The following is a 26,383-nucleotide window of genomic DNA, read 5'->3' as shown; positions in this document are numbered from 1 at the left end:
GAATTGCATGTCCAAGATTGAGCATTTTTAAAATTAGAATTATTAGCCCCCTTCCATGTTGGGCTTTTTGCCTATTTTGGAATAATGTTATTTTATATATATCTACTACTGTGCAAAGACACACAACTTTCAAGAATGATTTCCCTCTTTCTCTTTCTTTCGTTTACTGTATGCTCATATTAGGTTTTTCTCAATGTCTATGAGCATTTGTAAAAGGATTTTAGTTTTCAAAGAGTACAAGTATGAAATATAAGCCTATTGCCATACCAATCTGGAAGCAGTTATTGATTTCATTCCCCTCATTGAAGTTGTTAGTATTGTCCTCCTATGGTACTGATATCACATTAATGATTATGGTTTTGTTTGTTAAGTAGGTATCTTTCACCTTATTGCTAGTTTCCTTGTGGTTGTGCATGTGCATGTGTAGGGATCAAATCCTATTGTGGTATGTTTCTTTATGTAATCTTGGCTATTATATATGTCAAATAATTTCAAAGGTTAAAAGCCTTAGTGTACTATCATGTTGACCTTCCCTGATCAAAATAGGCAACACCTTAATTGCTTTACTTAATGACAATAGTCCCTTGTTTATGCAGTTCCATTGCTCCAAAGATGGAGAGTATAACGATCTTGCAACCATTTTCTTTAACACACAGGTTAGTACTTCAATGGAAATGTTTTTAATGAATTACACATCATCCTCGTTACGATACAAGTTGCAACCAATTAAACGCTTTTGATATGTTTTTCTTTTTAACATACATATGCCCCTATGGTATTTGTTCTTTGCTGCAGGATGATGCCATTCGCAACTTATTCAGTGCAAAAACAATTCATGAATACAGTGCACAAAGCCTTCTAACATTTTTGGTAGGATAATTTTTTTCCCTTTATTTCCAAATTTACACCTGTCTCATTACATTTTGACTTTGCATTAGAGACCCCGCAAAAGATATTCATTACCATTGCAGCTATAGAATAAGAAGATTGAATCTTAGATATTTACTTCTATCTTTTGGAACCATGATGTTGAAGAATCTAGGGCAGTTATAATTAATGAGATTCTTCTCGGAATGATAACTATTTGTGAGATGTTTTTCAATTTTTCTTCTGCTTCACTTATTATTATTAGAGTGTCTTTGTTAGTTCATCAAATAGCTACCAAAACAAAGAGACAAGAACACAAGATGTTGGCATCTTGCCAGGGCCAAAACCTCTCCCTCTTGGAAAACCCACACAAAATTCTTCTTATAGATATTCCAATTGACGAATTCCAAGACCATGACCCTTGACCTACTAGGCCACTCCAAGACCAAGACACCAATCCTCTTCTTACTGCTGAGATCATCATCAACACTGCTGCTTCACCTTGATCATTATTGTTGCACCTTTACTGAGATGACTGCTGTACCATATGTCCATCTTCATTACGACACTCTTACCGAGATCATCATCATGAGCACTAGGTCTCTATACTGACCTTATCTTGACTGTGTTTCTGTGATTACTGTGAACATTCCGAGAGTGTATTTCATGACAAGTATGCCGAGACTGTGAGTGCAATTGTGGGATCATCGTGATCCTCCTTATGCCGAGACAGTAAGACTGATATTACATCTAGAATGTATGTTGAGACAGTGAGGTTTCTCGAGATCTTTCTTATCATATATATGCAAAGACTGCTAGGAGATAGGTCCACCGAGACTGTGATAGTGTTCTTCCCTGCACTGAGATCTTCCCTACACCGAGATCGAAATCATGATGACCATCCGAGAAATGTAGAGCCACTGTACTCACTGAGATTCTGAACTACTATGCTTATACTTGACTGAGATTCTGAGCCACTGTACTTTACCGAAGTTGCAGAACTGTCCGAAAATCCTTGACTGTAATTCTGAACCTTCACGCCTATTTATAGTGGTTATGTCTCCCATATTTAACCGACATTTCAATGTGAACCGATGTGTCTCTTTTATTGAGCCAACATGACATTTATATATGCTTTGAGGCCGACATGACTGTCTTTTTCATCGTTTAGCATGCAGATTTCTTCTTGTGCTGGTCTTGGAGGATTGTGCTTGTCTTGGAGGGCCTTTTAGACTAGTATACATTTACACATAGGCTCACATTTACACATAGGCTCAAGAAGAGCTCCTTATACATGACTTTGACTCTTTGGCTTTCCTAGACCTATGAAATGAGCAAGAAACTCATTCTTATAATATACAAAAATAATATTTTTTTTCTTGACAAGTACAAAGATCAAAATTACATTTGTAAATACCGAACCTAGTTACTCTTTTCTTCAACACTACCTCTTAACCAATGTTTTTAAAACCGGAACCAGTGACCGGACCGGTCCACCTAATGAACTGGTTTATCGACAGGAACCGGTCTAACCGGCATTGGTTTGGTCTAAACGAACTGGTTTTAGAAAAATACATTAAATAGTTAATTTTTAATGAAACAAAACTATTTTTAAGATTTAAAACCATGATTCCAAGTCAATAGAGACAAAATACGCAAAGTTTGCTCATTTATATACCATGTAAAGGTGAATAGATCAAAATGGCACCGAGTGCAATACATATCATTGACAAAATAGCAAAATACATAAGCAATGAGGCTCTAAATGGCCTATAAAGTCCAAAAACAATGCTGCAAGCTACGAGGCCATTGGCCTACTACAAGTCTACAGTGTACACATGATCAATCATCAAGTTCATCACCACTATTAGCCACAGGATCATCATCAGGAACTACATAGACATCATCTGGTTCAAAGTCTGAGGATGCCTTTGCCTGATCTGCAACCTCAGTAGCAATGCCACTAATAACAATAGAAGTGGACCTAATGGAAGCACGAGTTTGTCAACCTACACGACGAGTGCCTTCCATTGGTTCTTTGCCTTTCCTTGATGCCGCTATTGATCTTGGTTCTGATGTCACCACAAAATTTGCTTCATCCCCCGCTAAAGCCATGTCGATATCAAAATCAGCCTCAAACACAAGATTTTCAGTCTCCTCCACCCATTTTGATGTTGGATCCAATGTTTTTAAAACCGGAACCGGTGACCGGACCGGTCCACCTAATGAACCGGTTTACCGACCAGAACTGGTCTAACCGGCACTGATTTGGTCTAAACGAACCGGTTTTAAAAAAATACATTAAATAATTAATTTTTAATGAAACAAAACTATTTTTAAGATGTAAAATCATGATTCCAAGCCAATAGAGACAAAATATGCAAAGTTTGCTCATTTATATACCATGTAAAGGTGAATACATCAAAATGGCACCGAGTGCAATACATATCATCAACAAAATAGCAAAATACATAAGAAATGAGGCTCTAAATGGCCTATAAAGTCCAAAAACAATGCTGCAAGCTATGAGGCCATTGGCCTACTACAAGTCTACAGTATACACATGATCAATCATCAAGTTCATTACCACTACTAGACACAAGATCATCACCAGGAGCTACATAGACATCATCTGGTTCAGAGTCCGAGGATGCCTCAGCCTGATCTGCAACCTCAGTATCAATGCCACCAATGACAATAGAAGTGGACCTAATGGAAGCACGAGTTTGTCAACCTGCATGACTAGTGCCTTCCATTGGTTCTTTGCCTTTCCTTGATGCCTCTATTGATCCTGGTTCTGATGCCACCACATAATCTGCTTCATCCCCCGCCAAAGCCATGTCGATATCAAAATCAGCCTCAAACACATGTTCTTCAGTCTCCTCCACCCATTCTGATGTTGGATCAATATCATCCAACACAATGGGATCTAGATCAGGAGTTTTTCTCATCATTTGGAGCTCTAATTGCATTTATTGTTTACCCCCAAACCATGAAATCCTGAAAACCATTAAGTCTGCTGAATTTTGAGGGAAATCTAAAATTCTAGTTTCTCCATATGAAATCCAATGAGGTCGAAACCACTCTCAAACATCCTGAGTCATTTCATGGTAATGTTAAAAATTTAAGTAAAAGGATGAAAATGAAAATTAAAGGCAATGTCACTTTTACTTTAAGAATTTAACATTACCATTAATTGCCAACATTGTTAGGGTTGAAACACCCTTAGTCCCCCCCCAAAACCCCTCAAACACAGTCAAAAACATGTTTTTTTAACTTTATGGTGGTTGTGCCTAAAACCGGCCGGTTTAGGACAAAACCGGCCGGTTTTCACCGGTTTTCAGGTTACAAAAATGGAGAAGTTAGCATTCAAACCGGGTTTTTTGGCTGGTTTAGACCGGCAGGCTTGCTAACCGGCCGGTTAGACCGGTAACCGTTTTTTAAAAACGGTTTTTAAAACACTGGTTGGATCAATATCGTCCAACACAATGGGATCTAGATCAGGTGCTTTGTTCATCATTTGGTTCCTCCTCAGTCGAAGGTTGTATTGCACGAAAACAAGATCATTTAACTGTTTTTGTTCCTTAAAGGCTTGGAGAGGGTGTTTTTGGAGGGAAAGCACCCTTAATTTCCCTCTAAAACCCTTAAACTACCTTGGAAAAGCTGCACTGTGGGTCCTCAGTGGGCATGGCAGGTAACCGGCCGGTTTAGGACCGGTTAGGACTGGTTAGGTCATATTTTCCGCCACATAGCCTATTAAATTGGGATTTTTCACCAGTTCCAACCTGTGGGCCTGCTAACCGACCGGTTAGACCGATAACCGGTTAGCTAGGCTGGTTTTTAAAACTACGCTCTTAACTAGGGAGGTATTTATAATAGTACTTGGTTATAAGAAGAACTTGTTAAAATTGGCAACTAGGGCCAAACTCCATGTGAGTATTCTTATTTATGGCAACTGATATTTTTCTTGGATTTCTCTCGTCGAGAGGTGTAGGACTGATCTAAAGATCATTCGATTCCAACATGTATTCATGGAGATATGAATTATTTGTGTTATGGGACAATTCGTCAAGGTCGGCCAACAACCAAATTGCTCCCACTTGTGCTCAACGTTATAGTATAAATACAGGTGGCCTCCTAGTCATTTAGACACTCATCTCTTGTGATCTTCTTCTCCACTCGTTTGGGAAGAATTTCTCATAAGAAGAACCTATTAAAATTGGCAACTAGGGCCAAACTCCATGTGGGTCTTATTATTTATGGCAACTGATATTTTTCTTGGATTTCTCTTGTCGAGAGGTGTAGGATTGATCTAAAGATCATTCGATTCCAACATGTATTCATGGAGATATGAATTATTTGTGTTATGGGACAATTCGCCAAGGTCAGCCAGCAACCAAATTGCTCCCACTTGTGCTCAATGTTATAGTATAAATAGAGGTGGCCTCCTAGTCATTTAGACACTCATCTCTTGTGATCTTCTTCTCCACTCGTTTGGGTTTTGGTGGAAGGAGAAGACCCTAAGAGAATACTTTGGCCTAATGATGCCCTAACGCTGCCATGGAAAGCCCTAATTACAGTCAGGGAGAAGCCCTAGACAAGGAAGAGAAAAGGTTTTCTAGGAGTGCCTACGCTGCCCTATGGACGCTGTCTTAGAGGAGGTACAAACATGCCCTAGCCGCAGAGAACAGAAAGATCTGGCCGCAGTCTTAAAAGGGAGCTCAAGCCCTAAAGTTCGTGGAATATAAAAGTTCGTAGGTGGCTTCATAACTCTGTATCGAATGCTCTCGCATCTCTGTTACAGGACGTCTCACATATGGTATGACCACAATCCCTTTTCGCATATGGTATGATCGAGTTCATTATAATCTCTGGCTCGCATAAGGTATATCCGTGTATGTCATAATCTCTGGCCCACATATGGAATAACCAGTGACTCGCTGAAAAGCACAGTCATGCTAGCATCAAATTTCCGTAGAACGTATGTAATTACAACACACTATAATACATGTAATATGGATCGTATACTTTGTGATTTGTAATTAACATCGCACTCATTGTATAAACTCGCGTTGCACTCTCTTTGCATTATATATTATCATCACACTGTGTATGGCATGGTATGGCAAACAACATGTATATACATGATATGGTAGACAATGTTTCTTTGACATGGCAGATAGTGTCATGGTATGGCAAACAACATGTATATACATGATATGGCAGACAATGTTTCTTTGACATGGTAGACATTGTCATTGTATGGCAAACAACATGTATATACATGATATGGCAGACAGTGTCATGGTATGGCAAACAACATGTATATACATGATATGGCAGACAATGTTTCTTTGACATGGCAGACATTGTCATTGTATGGCAAACAACATGTATATACATGATATGGCAGACAGTGTCATGGTATGGCAAACAACATGTATATACATGATATGGCAGATTGTGAACATGTATATGCATGGTATGGTTGATAGGATTTTGGTATGGCAAACAATATATATATATATATATATATATATATATATATATATATATATATATGACATGGCAAACATAGTATCCATGACAAGGTAGTCTCCCCAGTGACATGATATAGTAGACGTGGCAGACAGCTTGATGTATCACGATCCACAGTATGTATTCTTTGTTTCTCTTGATCGATACACTTTGTTTCTCTATAATATGGTTGGCATCAAGATGCTTTGGTTTTCTTTAGGATATGACATCAATTCACATTGCTCCTCTGTATGGGAAGCATCATTGTATGGAGAGACCTAGTTGCAGTTCATTGCTGGGCTAGGCCACATGCCATAGCCAGCAGTGGGGACCTGTTTAGGAGATGTGTTCATAAGCAGTCCTATAGCGCAACATGGTGATAAGTGCAACATGGTGATGAGTACAACATGGTGATGGGTGCAGCATGATAATGGATGCAACATCATGTTGGATGCAACATGGTGATCACATTAGAGAATCATTTGAAGCAGTGTGCCTTCACCTGTGATCAGATCTGCAATCCCAGTCGTCAGAACTATTGTGTCATCTTCATAGTGAAGATCTCAGATATCTGATCTTCTATCTTGTGAAGTCAAAGTGTTGAATTCTAATATATATATAGATATATATAAGGTTTCCTCATAGTCAATCCCTTCCTTTTGAGCATACCCCTTAGCCACAAACTTGACCTTGTATTTTTCAATATTGCTGTCCGCAGCATATTTGATCTTGTAGATCCATCTTGAATCTACCATAGATCTGTCTTGAGGCCTTGATACCACCTCCCAGACATCATTTACCATTATGGAGTTATACTCCACCACCATCGCATCTAGCCAGACCTGATGCTGAGCTGCCTCCTTGAAGCTGGCAGGCTCTCCATCCTGAGCTACTAACACCTGATACCTGTTTGGCTATTTTCGCTCCCTTTTACTGTTCCTTGGCTCTCTGATGAAGTTTTCTGCATCACGCAGAATTTGATGAAGTTCCCTACTGGTTCTTCCTCTGCCAACAGGTGCTTCTGTTCGCTCCTCTTCCTCATCCTGAGAATCTTCCTGATTTGAGGAAGGATTCTTCACTTCTGTTGGTTGAAGAGGCATGACCAACGGATCCTCTTTCGACTGCTCCTTGGAAGGCATTTTGCGAGATCTTCTGAAAGCTCTGTCCTCCATGAACTTTACATTTCGTCATATTACTACCTTGCTGCTCTTTGGAAGATAGATCCTGTATGCCTTAGCGTTCTCGCTATATCCTTCCAGATACCCCTTTTCTGTAGTCTGATCCAACTTCTTCCTCTTTTCTTCGGGTATGCGACAATATGCCAAACTTCCAAATATCCTGAAATGACTGACTTCAGGTGTCTTCCCAGTGAAGACTTTCTTTGGAGTAATCTTGCCCAATGCCCGATGAGGAGTCCTGTTCTGAACGTAGACAACTGTGTTGCATGCTTCTGCCCACAGGAATTTTGGCATATCCTAATCATACAACATGGCCCTAGCTGCTTCTACAATAGTCTTGTTTTTTCTTTCTGCCACCCCATTCTGCTCCGGATTGTAGGGAGCTGTCCACTGTCTTCTGATGCCCTCCTTAGCGTAATAATTAGTGAAGTCCTTATCGACATATTCTCCACCATTATCTGAGGGCAAGACTTTTATTTTCTTACCTGTCATATTCTCCACCAGAGCTTTGAACTCGTTGAATCGACATAAAACCTCATCCTTGGTTTTCAGAAAATAGATCCAAGTTTTCCTCGAGTGGTCATCAATGAAGGTAAGGAAATACTCGGCACCGCTGAGTGCTTTGACAGACATAGGTCTGCAGATATTCGAGTGTATCAATCCTAGTACACTCTTGGTCCTGTGGTTGCTCCTAGGAAATGCCGCCTTGGCATACTTTCCTAGAGTGCATCCCCTGCATACATCATCTCGTTTCGTACTCAGATCCGGAACTCCTGTTACAGTGCTCCTGAGAATTCTCAGAGCTCCATGGTGCCATTGGAGATTCTAGTTGTTATCTTTACAACCGATTACTTTTGATCCCGATCTGCACTTTCTTTTTCCAGCTCGGGTGTTTGACGTCTACCTTTTCCTTGATGAAGTAGACGTCATAGCCCTTGCCTTGTAGTTGTGACACGAAAAGTAAGTTCATCTCCAATCCTGGCACATGGAGCACATTTGTGGCACGGAACTGCTCTCCTGATTTTGTCTGAAAAACTATGGTACCCTTTCCTACTGGAGTACACTTTGCCTTGTTCCCCATGGTGATCTGAAAGTTCATATTCTCTTCTCGATATTCTGAGAAACACTCCCTGATTCCCATCATATGCCACAAGGTTCCACTGTCTATATACCATACTTCTAATGATGCAGCACTAGTCATGCACGCCACTTCTTCTTCCAACCTGGAAGCCAACATAGAGAAATCAAAATCTCTCTCTTGTGCAATCTTCTGAAAATCTTCGTGAGTCCCCTGAGGTGGATGCCTCTGCATTGTGGTCTCGACCCATAACTGATTTTCCCTTTCTGTATTTGATTACTTCCTCTGATACCATGTGAAAATTCTATCGCTGCAACCACTGATTTATTTTTCCTACTTATTTCATCATACGTTATTCATGAAATTACTTCAACAAACATTAAAATAAATGCTGCTGCAAATATCACACCGTAATACAGGGACAAACATATGCACACTTTGAGAAAGTTATTTTGGACTAATGTCCCTGGAAAAACCTAATGTGGGAAAATCGGTGCAGCAAGGGAGGATTTTATTATTCAGCAATTCTCTTGTACAAGAGGGTGTCAAATTGGCTTACCCACAGATAGAAAAACTTCCAGCACTTTTCTAAACCCAGCGCAGGCCCTACTGACCTCTGCTACAACCTGAAACCCTCTGCGTCAACCTGAAACTCTTTGCATCAGCCTATTGAGGCTCTGCGCAGCCTCTTTGGGATTTTGTGTCACTCCTGCAGCCTCTGCGTGGATGACGCAGGCCCTTCTGGCTCTGCGCAGTCTCTGCTGCCTCTGCGTGGCTTCCTCTGGCTCTGCGTCTGCCTTTTCTGCTTTGATCTCCCGTCTCTCTGTTCCATACTTGCTGCCTCCTGACTACTCTCCAGACCACTGGTTCAATTTCTCAACAAACCCCGCTCCAGAAATTGAACTGACTCGTCTCCTTTAGTGTGTTCTCCAAGTGCCCCTCAAGCCTCCTCTTATACTTTTTCTGTTGACATCTCAACGGCCGAGATTAAGTCCCTAATCAACAACTAAGATTAGATCTGGCTTGATCCATGTCTTTTGAACCATTCTAACATAGATTCATATTAATACACATTAATATTTTATTTTCCCTAAGTTTAGACTTAGGGACTCCATTAAAAATATAAATTATTTTAATGTCTCCTGATCTATTTAGAATCTGCCCAAACCCTTTCTAGGTATTGGAGATCTTATGTGCCCCAACCTCTCCACCAAATTTCGTGGCTAGAGCACATTCGATGCTACCCCAAATCAACAGTGACTACCTCGATGAAGCCTAGCTTTAAGAAGTTATGTGGTAGTGATGTCGGACCCGATTTGGGAAATGCCTCTAAGTTTCATAAACTCATACTAGCATTGATGTTCTTGGTGAACTCCTGGCTGGATATATGTTTTGCAGTTAGCATGTTGAGCTCATAAATGGATGAGCCTCACTGGATTGGCGCCAAGAATCTTTTAAGATATCGTCATGGTACAATCTCTCATAGATTGAGATACACTGCCGAAAAGTGAAGCTAGATGATTATTTTGATGCTGACTGGGCAGGCAGTGTGGAGGATCGCAAGAGCACTTCTGGGTGCTGGTTCTCTTTGGGTTTTGCTTCGATATCCTGGATGAGAAGGAAGCAGAAGACGGTTGTTTTGAACACCGCTGAGGCCGAATACATAGCCGCGAGTATGGCCTTGTGTGAAGCTGTTTGGTTGTGGAAGCTCTTCAGTGAGCACTTTGGACAAGTGCTAGCTACCACCATGATCTTCTGTGACAACCAGAGGGGGATTCAATTGTTGAGGAATCTCGTGTTCTATGATCGCTCCAAGCATATAGACATCAGGTACCACTTTATCTGGGATATGGTACATCAAAGAGCAAGAAGGCTCCATCACATTGGGACTGATGTGCGGGTCGTTGATATTCTGTCGAAGCCCCTGGGAAAGGTCAAATCATTGACTTTCCGAGAACGACTAGGAGTCGTGGAGAGACTCTCTCCTAAGGGTCCTGTATGATATGGACATTGAGCTCTGGGAGCTCCGGGGGGCTTGGGGGTACATCTTGGAGCGATGAGCAACCATAGGGTGAGTGGTTCAACCTTCCCCTAGTGGTCTGCTATGTAGGTAGGATGAGTGGTTCATCCTTCTCCTGTCTAGAGACAGTCATAAGGTGAGTGGTTCAACCTTCTCCTAGTGCTTTGTTGTGTACAGGGTGAGTGGTTCAGCCTTCCCCTGGGATACCCCTGGCGACATGTAGGCAGGATGAGTGGTTCATCCTTCTCCTACTGAGACATCCTACCCATGCAGTCTGGGACTCATGGGAAGTACCTCTCATCTGGCCAATGAGTAGGGAAATGAGGATAGGGACCATAGTAGTACCGATGGATGCATTGTGTAACTACCGTACTCCCTATGCTAGGATTGTATTGATCTGGGATCAATGAAATTGACTTCGGATCAGTAAGAGTGATTTGAGACACTCTCTATTTGGAACTGACTTCGGGTCAATAAGAGTGGTTTGACACTCTCTCTTTCGTGGAACTGATTTTGGATTAGTAAGAGTGGTTTGACACACTCTCTTTATTGGAACTGATTTCAGATCAGTAAGAGTGGTATGAGACTCTCCTTTTGAGACTGACTTCGGGTTAGTAGAGAATGGTATGATACATTCTTGATCACTTCTTCTTCATAGTTCAATAGAGCAGAGCAGTGCAGGGCACTTATGGCATAGATAGTACGGACTGGTAGATGAATTAGCAGATGGAGTTCTCCCTAGTTGAGAGGGAGTGTTAAAATTGGCAGCTAGGGCCAAACTCCATGCGAGTCTTCTTATTTATGGCAACTGATATTTTTCTTGGATTCCTCTCGTCGAGAGGTGTAGGATTGATCTAAAGATCATCCGATTCCAACATGTATTCATGGAGATATGAATTTATTTGTGTTATGGGACAATTCATCAAGGTCGGCCAACAACCAAATTGCCCCCACTTGTGTTCAACGTTTTAGTATAAATAGAGGTGGCCTCCTAGTCATTTAGACACTCATCTCTTGTGATCTTCTCCACTCATTTGGGTTTTGGTGGAAGGAGAAGACCCTAAGAGAATACGCTGGCTTAATGATGCCTTAATGCTGCCATGGAAAGTCCTAATTATAGTCAGGGAGAAGCCCTAGACGAGGAAGAGAAAAGGTCTTCTAGGAGTGTCTATGCTGCCCTATATTACAATCAATGAAGCCAGCCCTATGGACGTGGTCTTAGAGAAGGTACAACCATGCCCTAGCCACAGAGAAAAGAAGGATCTGGCCGCAGTCTTAGAAGGGAGCTCAAGTCCTAAAGTTCGTGGAATATAGAAGTTCGCAGGTGGCTTCATAACTCTATATCGAATGCTCTCGCATCTTTGTTATAGGACTATCTCACACATGGTATGACCGCAATCCCTTTTCGCATATTGTATGATAGAGTTCATTATAATCTCTGGCTCGCATAAAGTATATCCGTGTATGTCATAATCTCTGGCCCGCATATGGAATAACCGGTGACTCGCTGAAAAGCACAGTCACGCTAGCATCAAATTTCCGTAGAACGTATGTAATTACAACACACAGTAATACATGTAATATGTATGGTATACTCTGTGATTTGTAATTAACAAAGTATATCCGTGTATGTCATAATCAGTGTTGCACTAATCGGGGAAAAATCGCGATAATATCGTTTTTATCACGATTTTTTCCACACAACGATTAAATCGGACCAAAAAATCGAGAATTTTTTTTTTAGCCAATTTTTTTGAAAAAATCGTTGGCAAGTCGGGCAACGCGTGTTTAAAGAGAAAAACGCGATTTTTTTTTTGTTCATTTGGACAACAGAAGGCGCGCTGGGGTTTGGAGACTTGGAGACTTGGAGATTTTGGAGCTGAATCAACTAACTGGAGGAGAAAATCGAAGAGTGAGCTAAGGAGGAGACACATTATCTCCATAAAACCGGTATGGGCACCAACGTTTTGTGTTTTCATTGTTTTGTAACTTTGTTTTTGTTTTTTTTTTTATGTTTTTGGTTGGGTTTGGAATGGGGTTTTTGACATTTGTCCAATGTAATTTTTTAGTTTTTTTGGTTGGGTTTGGAATGGGGGTTTTGACATTTGTCCAATGTATTTTTTTTTAGTTTTTTTGGTTGGGTTTGGAATGGGGTTTCTTAAATTGTATGTAATTTTTTTTTTTAGTTTTTGTACAATGTAACATTGTAAATAGTAAAATACTAAATTGTAAGTTTGTAACTTGTAAATACTATATTGTAATCCTTATTTTTCCATAGGTTCACCGAAACACCATTCAAGTTTTCAACTTCAAAGTTCAAAATCAAACATGCCAAGGAAATTGGACCCTTTCTGGGAATTTGGTGAACCTGATGCTCCGAATGATAGAATAAACTTGTCTTGCAAGTTGTGTGGGCACCATATGTCTGGGGGGGTGTACAGATTGAAGTATCACCTTGCACAAATCCCTGGATTTGATGTAGGGCCTTGCACAGAGACAAATCCTGAACTCATCCGAAGAGCCATGAAAGCATTGGAAACTTTAGACCACACTAGAGAGGCCAAAGCAGAAATGAAGAGGCAACTAAAAAAGTCAGCTGAACAAGGAAGTGGCAGTGGTTCTACTGCAGCATCAACCAACTCGGTAGCTGCCTCATCATTTTTTGTTCCTCGAACCACACTTGGTTCACAGCCATCTATCAGTTCAATGCTAAAAAAACTGAGAAAGAACAAGCTAACAAGTTGCTTGCAAAATTTCTCCTTTGGAGTGATATTCCTTTCAGTGTTATAAGGAATAATCCATTTTTCCAGCCTGCTGTTGATGCTATTGCAACTGTTGGCCCAGGGTACAAAATCCCTTCTTATCATGACATGAGAGGCCGAATTCTTCAAAATGAAAAGCTTGACTGCACCAAAAGATTGGAGGATTTTAGGGAATCATGGGCACAAACAGGATGCACTGTGATGTCAGATGGTTGGACTGACCAAAAGGGGAGAACCCTTATAAACTTCTTGGTTAGTTGTCCCAAGGGGACTATGTTTATCAAATCTGTTGATGCATCTGCACAAATCAAAGATGCCAGAAGTTTATGTGATTTGCTGGATGTGTTTATTTTGGATGTGGGTGCAAAAATGTTGTCCAAGTCATAACAAACAATGCTGCAAATTATGTTGCTGCTGGCAGGATGCTTATGGACAAGCATCCTACTTTATTTTGGACACCTTGTGCTGCACACTGTATTGATTTGATGTTGGACATAGGGAAAATTTCCTTTGTCAAAGATATTGTTGAGTCATCCAAAAGCATTACAAAATTTATATATAATCATACATCTGTGCTTAGCTTGATGAGAAGATTCACCAACAACAAAGAGTTGGTGCGCCCCGCCATTACACGGTTTGCCACTAGTTTCATATCTCTTCAATCCCTCTTGAATTCTATGTGGGATGTGAAGAGAATTTTTCTTTCAGAGGAGTGGCGTGCTTTGCCAATGAGCCGCAAACCAGAGGGAGAGGGCATACGCAGACTAGTTTCATACCAGGAAGACTTCTGGGCGGGAGTGCAGGAGGTGTGCGCCATTACTGAACCTTTGGTAAAGGTTCTTCGGTTAGTTGATAGCGAGAAGCTCGAAATGGGCTATTTGTATGAGGCCATGGACAGGGCCAAAGAAACTATTCGGGCCTACTATGATGATAAAGGAGATGAGGGGTTTCAGAGACAACTCCTCCTATGGGGAGTGATTGATGAACGATGGAACAACACACTCCATCGTCTCATTCATGCTGCTGGGATTTTCTTGAACCCCACATTTTCTTACGCATGTGGGTTCGTATTTGATGTTGAGATCATGGATGGATTCTTAACCTGTGTCCAGAGGATGGTGCGGTCTCTAGCATAATGTACAAAAATCTCTAAAGAAATTGAGACATATAGGATGGCAGGTGGCACATTTGGCTTGGACATGGCTGTGACTAATAGGACGATTAAAATGCCAGGTATTTTTTAGTTTGTTTCAAATTTCATTGTCTCTTCAAATTCCATTTTTTTCTTATGTTTATTTAAAATTTTATTTGTAATTTTGTTGTAGATGCATGGTGGAGAATGTATGGTGCCAGGGTACCCCTTCTGTAAAAGCTTGCCATTCGAATCCTCAGCCAAACATGTAGCTCCTCAGGATGTGAGCGCAACTGGAGTGTATTTGAAAAATTACACAAGAAGAAGCGCAACAGGTTAACACTTAAAAATTTAAAATATTGCAAATTTCCAAATAAATTTTTGAATTCATTAAACAATATTTTTTTTATAATTATTATTTCATGATCTTTGTATAGGTTGGAGTCCCAGCAACTTAATGACATGGTCTACGTCTACTACAATCTTCGATTGTGGGTGAGGCAACTCGAGAGGACACCTGATATGGAGGCCATCTCATTGGATGAGATTGACACCATGCTGCATGGAGGGTTGAGGCTGGGATGCCTCTCATGGAGTCTGCTGATGATTGGTTAGTGCAGGATGTAGTGGAGGGGGAGGAGGAGGAGGAGGCAGAGGAGTTGGAGCAACATGAGGAGGAGGAGGAGGAGGAGGAGGAGGCGGAGGAGTTGGAGCAACAGGAGGAGGAGGTGACACCACCTGCCCAGGCTACCCCTACCACCAATAGAGGACGTGGTCTACCTCCTATAGCTCTTACTCCTAATTCTTCAGCTTCTAGAGCACAACAGACTCCACTGCCAACTCCACCAGCACCAGTGTCTACATCTAGAGGGAAAGGGAAAGCTATGGCATTTTCTCGCAAGAGGGGCAGAGGAAATCAATAGTATTAGACTTTAGTTATTTTGTTCATTTCATTGTATATGACATTATGACTTATGAGATACCTTATTATATTTTTTGTTGATATTTTGAGGCTGATTTGGGACTCAGGAGTTAGGACTTACTATTCAGGACATGATTCACTGTTATGTGTGATTTTAGCACTAGAAATGATATTAAACATCTAATATATTAGTTCTTTTATCATATTTATGTGTCAATGTATTTATTTTATGTTGTAGATGGTTTAGATATTAAAAAAATTGAAAAAAAATGAATATTTTTGTACCAAACGATTTTTTCCCGATTATTACCGATTTTTTCCCAATTATTACGATTTTTTCCGATTTTTCCCCCGCGCCGAAATTATCCTGATAACGATTAGTGCAACATTGGTCATAATCTTTGGTCCGCATATGGAATAACTGGTGACTCGCTGAAAAGCACAGTCACGCTAGCATCAGATCTCTGTAGAACGTATGTAATTACAACACACTGTAATAAATGTAATATGTATGGTATACTCTGTGATTTGTAATTAACATCGCACTCATTGTATAAACTCGCATTGCACTGTATTTGCATTATATATTACCATCACACTGTGTATGGCATGGTATGGCAAACAACATGTATATACATGATATGGCAGAGAGTGTCATGGTATGGAAAACAACATGTATATACATGATATGGTAGACAATGTTTCTTTGACATGGCAGAGAGTGTCATGATATGGCAAACAACATGTATATACATGATATGGCAGACAATGCTTTGACATGGTAGACAGTGAACATGTATATACATGGTATAACTGACAGGATTTTGGTATGGTAGACAATATATATATTATATGACATGGAAAACATAGTATCCATGACAGGGTAGTCTCCCCAGTGACATGATATAGTAGACATGGCAGACAACTTGATGTATCACGATCCACAATATGTATTCTTTGTTTCTCTTGATCGATACACTTTGTTTCTCTATAATATGGTTGGCATCAAGATGCTTTGGTTTTCTTTAGGATATGACATCAACTCACATTGATCCTCTGTATGGGAAGCATCATTGTATGGAGAGACCTAGTTGCAGTTCACTGCTGGGCTAGGCCACAAGCCATAGCCAGTAGTGGAGACCTTTTTAGGAGTTGTGTTCATAAGCAGTCTTATAGTGTAGCATGGTGATAAGTGCAACATGGTAATAAGTGCAGCATGGTGATGAGTACAACATGGTGATGGGTGCAGCATGATGATGGATGCAACATGTTTGGATGCAACATCGTGTTGGATGCAATATGGTGATCACCTTGGAGAACTAGTTGAAGCAATGTGCCTTCACCTAAGATCAGATCTGCAGTCCTAGTCATTAGAATTATTGTGTCATCTTCATAGTGAAGATCTTAGATGTCTGATCTTCTATCTTGTCAAGTCAAAGTGTTGACTTCTGATATATATGTACTATTGCTTTCTCTCTCTGCTGAACTATTGAAGAATATAAGAAGAATTGATTAAGGGTTTCCCCACATTGGGGTTTGTCCCTGGCTGGTGCCACATCTTGTGTCCTCTTGTCATGGTTTGTCTTCTGATGTTTATGTTTATGTTCTATCTGCACCTTACTGTCATGCTGATGTGATTGCTAATCTAGAATTGATATTGAGATAAAAAGGAAAAATTGAAGTAAATTGCTCCCAACATAGAACATACCTAAAATTAACAGAATTGGATTGGTAACCGATCTGTATAGCATCATAGTAACCAACATTGTTTCCACAACAAGGCCTTGACTGACAGCTCTATCTCTCATTAGATCAAAGCACAATGTTGGCAAGACCAATGACTATAGACACCTTCATCATTGTCTCTCAAGGTACATATCCACCCGGGTGTTCATTGAGTAAGATCTTCTAGGACTATTCTTATCTTGGGTTCCCAACCCTCAAAGAATATTGGTCCTCTTGCCTACTCTTGTCTTGGATGCCCTACACATCTTCAAAGAGCATCAAATGCTAGATGATTACCCAATCCTCCATTCTTTCTTCCAAAGTGTCCCTCTCAACTAGGGAGGATATCATGTGTTTACATTTCTCTTCATGGCCTTCACCTAGACTTATGGCTGTTAGTCCTGGTCTAGTGCATGGCACATGAAATAGAAAAACACAACTGTGACTGCTTTTTAATTAGGGGCGATCCAACCCAAGCTCCCTCTTGATCAGGTACCTGTTAGAGCTCCCTCTTAGCTAGGGACTCTCTTATACATCAGCAACTTCTTCTTCGTGGGTCCTCCAGTTGCTTGATCAACTTCTCTCCTTGATGTCATGAAAATCAGTTGAGCTTCTTCCTTGTAGGGCATCAACCATCGATCACTTTCCTCCTTAGTTTATCATGTCATTCCTTTCCTCATGGAAAGTGGCCTTCTTCATATCTGAAACCTTTGTTATATGACTACTTCTTTCTCATCATGCTTCTTCCATCCATCACATGAATGCTAGTTGTACTTGTAAGTAGCCCTGCATTATCCGGATATTATTCAAGAAATCAAAACATCATGTTAAATCAAATCATTCCTTATGAGATGATTCTTCATCATGACATTTACTTGTAGGAATCATCATCTTGCTCACATATTGACACGTCTCCTGAAGATATCCATTGTCAAGGGTCTTCATCTTTTTCAGACTTTCATCAGAGTCTTCATATCTTTCCGGGAGATTTCTTAGTCAAATCTTCTTAGTCTTTTGGATGTTGATTGCCTTCATCATGGTTGCATATCTCACGATCTCTTCCTTCCTCACACATTCCATTCCCAGGAGCTTTCAATCAGAGTTTCTAAATTGTAGTCAACCACCTCATACTTCATATGAGGACATATTGTGTTGATTTCATCTAGTGTGACTTATGCCTTCCTGCATCCTTTTAGAGGAGGAGATCTTTTTCTCTTGATTGTGCTTCTCAAGATAGAAGCAATGATCCATGTTACTTGCAACCATATGACATGACATTATAATATTAAACACAAGCATACATACCTTATTTTACCTTCAGGTCATCGAGGCTTCTTCCAACAACTTCCTTGATTGAAAATATCTTCAATCCCTTGATCTGCTTCATGTCATCACATCATCATCTCATGGATTCCATAAGTTGGAGTTCTTGTTGAAACACTTGCTTCCTCTCTAGATTAGTGAACCCTCCGATGAGGATTCCATTAGAGAATTTTGAGGATCTTGTATATCCCCAACTGGCAGATGTTTCCTTTTTGACTTGATGTATGATGGGCCTTGTCTTAGATGACTCTTTCCTTCTATGTCCACCGAGGTTCCCAAGAGCTCTATCCTTCATGTTTTGTTTGTCTTGGATTTTGTTCTTCATGATTCCCATGGTGATGTCACGAGCTATTGTTTCTAATGCTTCCATGATGCCACGATGCATCTTATCATCATTGTCATATCTTATAACAGAAGCTTATGATAGGACCCTTTTGTGAGGGATACCATTTCACTCATAGTAGAGATTTGTTACTCCCTCTTTCCTTGGCCTCTTTTCTTCAGCTTCCTCCATTAGTGGTATGAGCTTCTTTCTATAAACTTTCCATAGCATTGAAAACTTGCCTTTCCTTTCTGCACATGTTTTAGTCCTTTCAAAATTTTTGCCATCAACTTGTCTTTCTCTATTTAGCATAGAGACCATAAGTTGTCGAATGAGGTAACTTCCTTATCTCATGGATACTTGTTACCTTGTTAGTGCATTATAGATCAATGATGGTTATCTTCCTTCCTAGATCTTGTATATGAGACCTTATGAAGATATCCTACATCCTTTGATACCTTTTACTTTCATGTAGATCAGATTTCATGTGACCTTCTTCATTGCACATTCAGAGAATGAGTTTATCATCTTCATCACTTTGATGTCTCCAATATTGCTATGTGAGGGGATCTTTCATAAGTATCCCTTTCCATAAATTCATAGGAGACCTTTTGATATGTTTAATGACTTCAACTACTTAGAGGACTATGTCTATCCTCCTTCTTCATGCAAGGAATCTTGATGACCCATCAACCTATAGATGTCCTTGCAATTCATGAAGTCATTTAACCAAATTTGATTATAGAATGAAAAGATACTTACTTGTCATGTGAAGATGAAATCTTCACTTTGATTGCTTTGATGATGGTTGAAGAAGATATATGATAGCTTCTTCTTGAATGTGTGAAAATTCTATCGCTGCAGCAACTGATTTACTTTTCCTACTTATTTCACCATAAGTTATTCATGAAATTACTTCAATAAACATTAAAATGAATACTAGATATCATTTTTGGGATTCAACTGCGTTAAGTAAGTCATTCAAACGTATGACCATTTCCATGAGAGGTAGTCGTAACTGACTAATTTCTCATGATTTTTGAATAGTTCACTTAGCACTCATTGCATCGGGTGATGCTCACAGGGGTGAAGAAGTGGGATTGAAACTAGTGAAATGTGGAGAACGAATCACATAGCATCAATCATCACTTCCGGGGCTTGCACCCGGTAACCAGGACTTCCCAGGAGGTCACCCATCCCAGAACTCCTCTGGCTCAAGCGCGCTTGAATCCCAAAAATGATATCTAATATAATGCACTGCGTAAATCCCCCATACTTAAAATGAATACTGCTGCAGATATCACACCGTAATACAGAAACAGACATATGCATAAGAATTAACACATTGACATAGTTATTTTGAACTAATGTCCTCGGAAAAACCCAATGTGGGAAAACCGGTGCAGCAAGGGAGGATTTTATTATTCAACAATTTTCTAGTACAACAGGGTGCTGAACTGGCTTACCCACAAATAAACAAATTCTTCAGCACTTCTTCTGAACCTAGTGTCAACCCTACTGACCTTTCCGTGACCTAAAACCCTTTGCGTTAGCCTGTTGAGCCTCTGCGCAGCCTCTTTGGTCTTCTGCGTCATTCCTACAGCCTCTACGTGGATGACGTAGGCCCCGCTGACTTTGCGCAGACTCTGCTGCCTCTATGTGGCTCCCTCTAGCCCTGCGTCTGCCTTTTCTGCCTCTGTGCTGATCTCCTGTTTCTCGTTCCGTACTTGCTGCCTCTTGACTGCTCTCCAGACCACTGGTTCAATTTCTCAGCTAACCCCGCTTCAGAAATTGAAATCATTGGTCTCCCTCAATATGTTCTCCATGTGCCCCTCAAGCCTCCTCTTATACTTTTCTTGTTGACAAATCAACGACCGAGATTAAGTCCCTAATCAATGGCTAAGATTAGATTTGACTTGATCCATGACTTTTGGACCATTCTAACACAGTTTCATATTAATTCACATTAATATTTTATTTTCCCTAAGTTTAGACTTAGGGATTACATTAAAATATTAATTATTTTAATATCTCCCAAACTGTTTAGAATCTGCCCAAACCCTTTCTGGGTATTGGAGATCTCATGTGCCTTAGCCTCTCCACCAAGTTTCGTGGCTAGAGCACATCTAATGCTACCCAAATCAACACTCCCTCTTAGTGAGGACTGTGCTTTGGCAATATTCCTTACTGAGCATTACCCTGATCATCCGACATCGGTTCCTGTGCTGATGCTAAGACTTCCTGCCCAACATCCTCTACACTGCTGTATCCTGTATTGTTGCCCATGGCTCTGCCACTGCTGCATCTATACGACAACTCCCCCTGCATCTGTGCTGCTGCTGGTCCTTTCTCCCAACATTGCATCTGCACTGCAACTCCCTCTTCATTCGTGCTGCTAACACACGTTCTGAAAGGGGTTTTTTACCATCCCCATCTTTTCCCTGAAGTAGTCAAATTTTGACTTTCCAAGGGCCTTGTTGGGGATATCTGCCACTTGTTCCCCTATAGGAGTGTAGCTCAACTATACAGCGCCTCGTTGGACACAATCTCTGACAAAGTGACACAGATATCAATATGATTTGACCTATCATGAAACACTAGATTCTCAGAGAGTTTGATGCAACTCTGATTATCACACATGATCCTGGTCGCCTCCATATTTCTTCTGAATAGGTTTACCAACAGTTTTCTAAGCCATATGGCTTCACACGAAGCTGTGCTTGCTGCCATATATTCTGCCTCAGACGAGCTGAGAGCCACGAACTTCTGTTTCCTACTGCACTAGGAGGTTATTCCTGATCTAATGTTGAAACAGTACCCAAAGGTACTTTTCCGATCCACTGAACTTCCTGCCCAATCTAGATCAGTAAATCCACTCAACCTGATATCCTTCCCCTTGTTGTACAAGAGCCCATAATCAACTGTTCCCTGTAAATACCTGAGAACGTGCTTGGCTGCTGCCCAGTGAGCCCTCTTTGGTTTCACCATGAACTGACTGAGGGTGTTGACAACGTGACAAATGTCTGGGCTAGTATTGACTAGATACATCAAGGACCCTATGAGTTGTCGGTATAGGGCGGGATCGACATCCTTGTCTTCTGATGCATCAATCTTCTTCCAGTTGGTGATCATTGGCATAGCCATAGGTCTACAGTCTCCCATCCCAAACCTTTTCAAGATTTCTGTAGCATACCTTCCTTGCCCAAGGAAGATTTCTCCTTTCTGTTGCCAAACTTCCAACCTTAGGAAGTAGTGCATTCGTCCCAGATCCTTCATATCGAACTCTATGGCTAGATTCTTCTTGCAGTCCTCAATGAGTTTGGATGATCCTGTCAGAAAGAGATCATCCACATATAATACTAAGATAAGCGGCTCGTTCTCTACGACCAAATAGTAGAGATTCAGATCTGCGTCACTTTTGATAAACCCCATCTTCTACAAGGAACCATCTATTCGACCATACCACGCTCTCGGTGCCTGTTTCAGCCCATACAAGGCTTTGTTCAGTCTGCATACATGAGACTTCTTCTCATGAGTTTCAAACCCCTCTAGTTGTTCAATGTATACCTCTTCTTCTATTACCCCATTCAGAAATGTCGTCTTGACATCCATCTGATGGATCTCCCATCCCATCTAGGATGCAAGAGATATCATGGTCCTAATAGATGTATACCTGGCTATCGGGGCGAAGGTTTCCTCATAGTCAATCCCTTCCTTCTGAGCATACCCCTTAGCCACAAACCTGGCCTTGTATTTCTCAGCACTGTCGTCTGGAGCATATTTGATCTTGTAGATCCATCTTGAACCTACCACAGATCTGTCTTGGGGTCTTGACACCACCTCCCAGACATCGTTCACCATTATGGAGTTATACTCCTCTACCATCGCATCTAGCCAAACCTGATGTTGAGCTGCCTCCTTGAAACTGGCAGGCTCTCCATCCTGAGCTACTAATGCCTGATATCTGTCTGGCTGGTTTCTCTCCCTCTTACTGTTCCTTGGCTCATCGATGAAGTTCTCTGCGTCACACAGAATCTGACGAAGTTCCCTGCTAGTTCTTCCTCTACCAGCGGGTGCTTCTGTTTGCTCCTCCTCCTCATCCTGAGAATCTTCCTGACCTAAGGAAGAATTCTTCACTTCTGTTGGTTGAAGAGGCATGACCAACGGATTGTCTTTCGACTGCTCCTTGGAAGGCATCTCGCGAGATCTTCTGAAAGCTCTGTCCTCCATAAACTTTACATCCCGTCATACTACTACCTTCCTACTCCCTGGAAGATAGATTCTGTATGCCTTAGCGTTCTCGCTATATCCCACCAAATATCCCTTTTCTGTAGTTTGATCCAACTTCTTCCTCTTTTCTTCGGGTATGCGGCAATATGCTAAACTCCCAAATATCTTGAAATCACTGACTTCAGGCGTCTTCCTAGTGAAGACTTTCTCTGGAGTAATCTTGCCCAATGCTCGATGAGGAGTCCTGTTCTGAACGTAGACAGTTGTGTTGCATGCTTTCACCCACAGGAATTTTGGCATATCCTGATCATACAACATAGCCCTAGCTGCTTCTACAATAGTCCTGTTTTTTCTTTCTGCCACCCCATTTTTCTTCGAATTGTAGGGAGCTGTCCACTCTCTTCTGATGCCCTCCTTAGTGCAATATCAGTGAAGTCCTTATCGACATACTCTCCACCATTATCTGAGCGCAAAACTTTTATTTTCTTCCCAGTCAGATTCTCCACCAGAGCTTTGAACTCCTTGAATCGACATAAAACCTCGTCCTTAATTTTCAGAAAATAAATCCAAGTTTTCCTTGAGTGGTCGTTAATGAAGGTAAGGAAATATTCGGCATCACTGAGAGCTTTGACAGACATAGGTCCACAGATATTTGAGTGTATCAATCTTAGTACACTCTTGGCCCTATGTTTGCTCCTAGGAAATGCCACCTTGGCATACTTTCCTAGAGCACATCCCCTGCATACATCATCTCATTCTGTACTCAGATCCGGAACTCCTGTTACAGTGCTCTGTGCCATAGTTTGTTCAAGTCCTTGTCCCCATGACTGCCTATTAGTGCCATTGGTGATTCTAGTTGTAATCTATACAATTGATTACTTTTGATCTCGATCTGCACTTTCTTTTTCTAGCTCGGGTGTTTGACGTATACCTTTTCCTTGATGAAGTAGACATCATAGCCCTTGCCTTGTAGTTGTGACACGGAAAGTAAGTTCATCCCCAATCCTGGTACATGCAACACATTTGTGGCACGAAACCGCTCTCCCGATTCTGTCTGAAAAACTATTGTACCCTTCCCTACTGGAGTACACTTTGCCTTGTTCCCCATGGTGATCTGAAAGTTCATCTTCTCTTCTCAATATTCTGAGAAACATTCCCTGATTCCCGTCATATGCCACGAGGGTCCACTGTCTATATACCATACTTTTGATGATGCAACACTAGTCATGCATGCCACTTCTTCTTCCAGCCTGGAAGCCAACATAGAGAAATCAAAATCTCTTTCTCTTGTGCAATCTTCTGAAAATCTGTGTGAGTCCCCTGAGGTGGATGCCTCTGCATCGTGGTCTCGACCCATAACTGATTTTCCCTTTCTGTCTCTGATTACTTGCTCTGATACCATGTGAAAATTCTATCACTGCAGCCACTGATTTACTTTTCCTACTTATTTCACCATAAGTTATTCATGAAATTACTTCAATAAACATTAAAATAAATACTGCTGCAGATATCACACTGTAATACAAATCCAGACATATGCACAAGAATCAACACATTGATAAAGTTATTTTGGACTAATGTCCCTGGAAAAACCCAAAGTGGTAAAATCGGTGCAGCAAGGGAGGATTTTATTATTCATCAATTTTCTAGTACAACAGGGTGCCAAACTGGCTTACCCACAGATAGACAAATTCTTTAGGACTTCTTCTGAACCCAGCGTCAACCCTACTGACCTCTGCATGACCTGAAACCCTCTGCGTCAGCTTGTTGAGCCTTTGTGCAACCTCTCTAGCCTTTTGCGTCACTCTTGCAGCCTTTGTTGGCTCTGTGCAGACTCTGCTGCCTTTGCGTGGCTCCCTCTAGCCCTGCGTCTGCCTTTTCTGCCTCTGTGCTGATCTCCCGTCTCTCTGTTCTGTACTTGCTACCTCCTTACTACTCTCCAGGCCACTGGTTCAATTTCTCAGCTAACCCCGCTCTAGAAATTGAACTGACTGGTCTCCCTCAGTTTATTCTCCAAGTGCCCCTCAAGCCTCCTCTTACACTTTTCTCGTTGACAAATCAACGGCCGAGATTAAGTCCTTAATCAATGGCTAAGATTAGATCTAGCTTGATCCATGACTTTTGGACCATTCTAACACAATTTCATATTAATTCACATTAATATTTAATTTTTTCTAAGTTTAGACTTAAGGATTATATTAAAATATTAATTATTTTAATATCTTCCACACTGTTTAGAATCTTCCCAAACCCTTTCTGGGTATTGGAGATCTCATGTGCCTTAGCCTTTCCACCAAGTTTTGTGGCTAGAGCACATCCGATGCTACCCCAAATCAACAGAATGATCTTTGTTCGAATGAGAAAGCCTTTTCTTAATAGAAAATGTTTCTCCTTTTGATAGGGATGATTTGCTGCTTCCTTGGATGGTCTTCTTCTTGGATAGGGAAATGATCCTTGCTTGATTACAAACTTGAAGATGACAATGCCTTCTTCTCTTCAATATGTTCTGCGTTCTTTTGTAGAGTAGGTAAGGATTGCTTCAATCTTTTCCAAGATGATGAGATCTTTATTTCGAGGTCCTTTGAGTTTCATAGCTTTGTAGATATCGTGAGTCTTGGTGGTCTTTGAATGATGGCGAAGGAGACACGCCTATTTATAGTGGTTATGTCTCCTATATTTAGCCGACGTGTCAATGTGAATCGATGTGTCTCTTTTGTTGAGCCGACATGACATTTATATATGCTTTGAGGCCGACATGACTCTCTTCTTCATCGTTTAGCTTGCAGATTTCTTCTTGTGCTTGTCTTGGAGGATTGTGCTTGTATCGGAGGGCCTTTTAGACTAGTATACATTTACACATAGGCTCAAGAAGAGCTCCTTATACATGACTTTGACTCTTTGACTTTCCTAGACCTATGAAATGAGCAAGAAACTCATTCTTATAATAAATAATATTTCTTTTTCTTGACAAGTACAAAGATCAAAATTACATTTGTAAATACCGAACCTAGTTACACTTTTCTTCAACACATGGTACAACATTAGTTGGAGTTGAAGGCTGAAATTGTTTTTTTGAGGTTGCTTTAATAGATTTTCATTGTTTTCACGAGTCTATTTATTTTTTATGTACTTATTTTCTATCATTTCTTTGCCTCATTGCTTTTGGCATACTTGTGTTCTATTTATGCTTAATGTTGTGACTTGCATGTTTTAGTTGATAGATTATTACTCTTTTTGGTGTATCAAAATGTTGCCTCTAGAGCTCATTACGGTTGTAGGTGTTCTTAGGGTTGAGGTTGGTAAGTTG

General features: G+C 40.7%; 1 protein-coding gene across 3 annotated transcripts in view; it reads left to right on the top strand.

Annotated features, from left to right (window-relative positions):
- Positions 1–26,383, top strand: part of CLC-D (chloride channel D) — a 386,191-nt gene that overhangs the window by 169,238 nt on the left and 190,570 nt on the right. For all 3 annotated transcript variants that reach the window (XR_016262549.1, XM_089439578.1, XM_089439577.1), the window contains 2 exons: positions 597–656; positions 796–870. Coding sequence is in view for 2 of the 3 variants with exons in the window: in XM_089439578.1 (XP_089295704.1) it covers positions 597–656; positions 796–870 (135 nt within the window). In the remaining variant the exon portion in view is untranslated. The remainder of the gene's footprint in view (positions 1–596; positions 657–795; positions 871–26,383) is intronic.

The sequence above is a fragment of the Pinus tabuliformis genome, chromosome 9 (genome assembly GCF_031772625.1).
Source record: "Pinus tabuliformis cultivar Carrire ecotype Pingquan chromosome 9, CPIR1, whole genome shotgun sequence".
NCBI classification, from domain to species: domain Eukaryota; kingdom Viridiplantae; phylum Streptophyta; class Pinopsida; order Pinales; family Pinaceae; genus Pinus; species Pinus tabuliformis.
The sequence above is the reverse complement of the archived record's forward strand: the minus strand, read 5'-3'. Positions and strand labels throughout refer to the sequence as shown.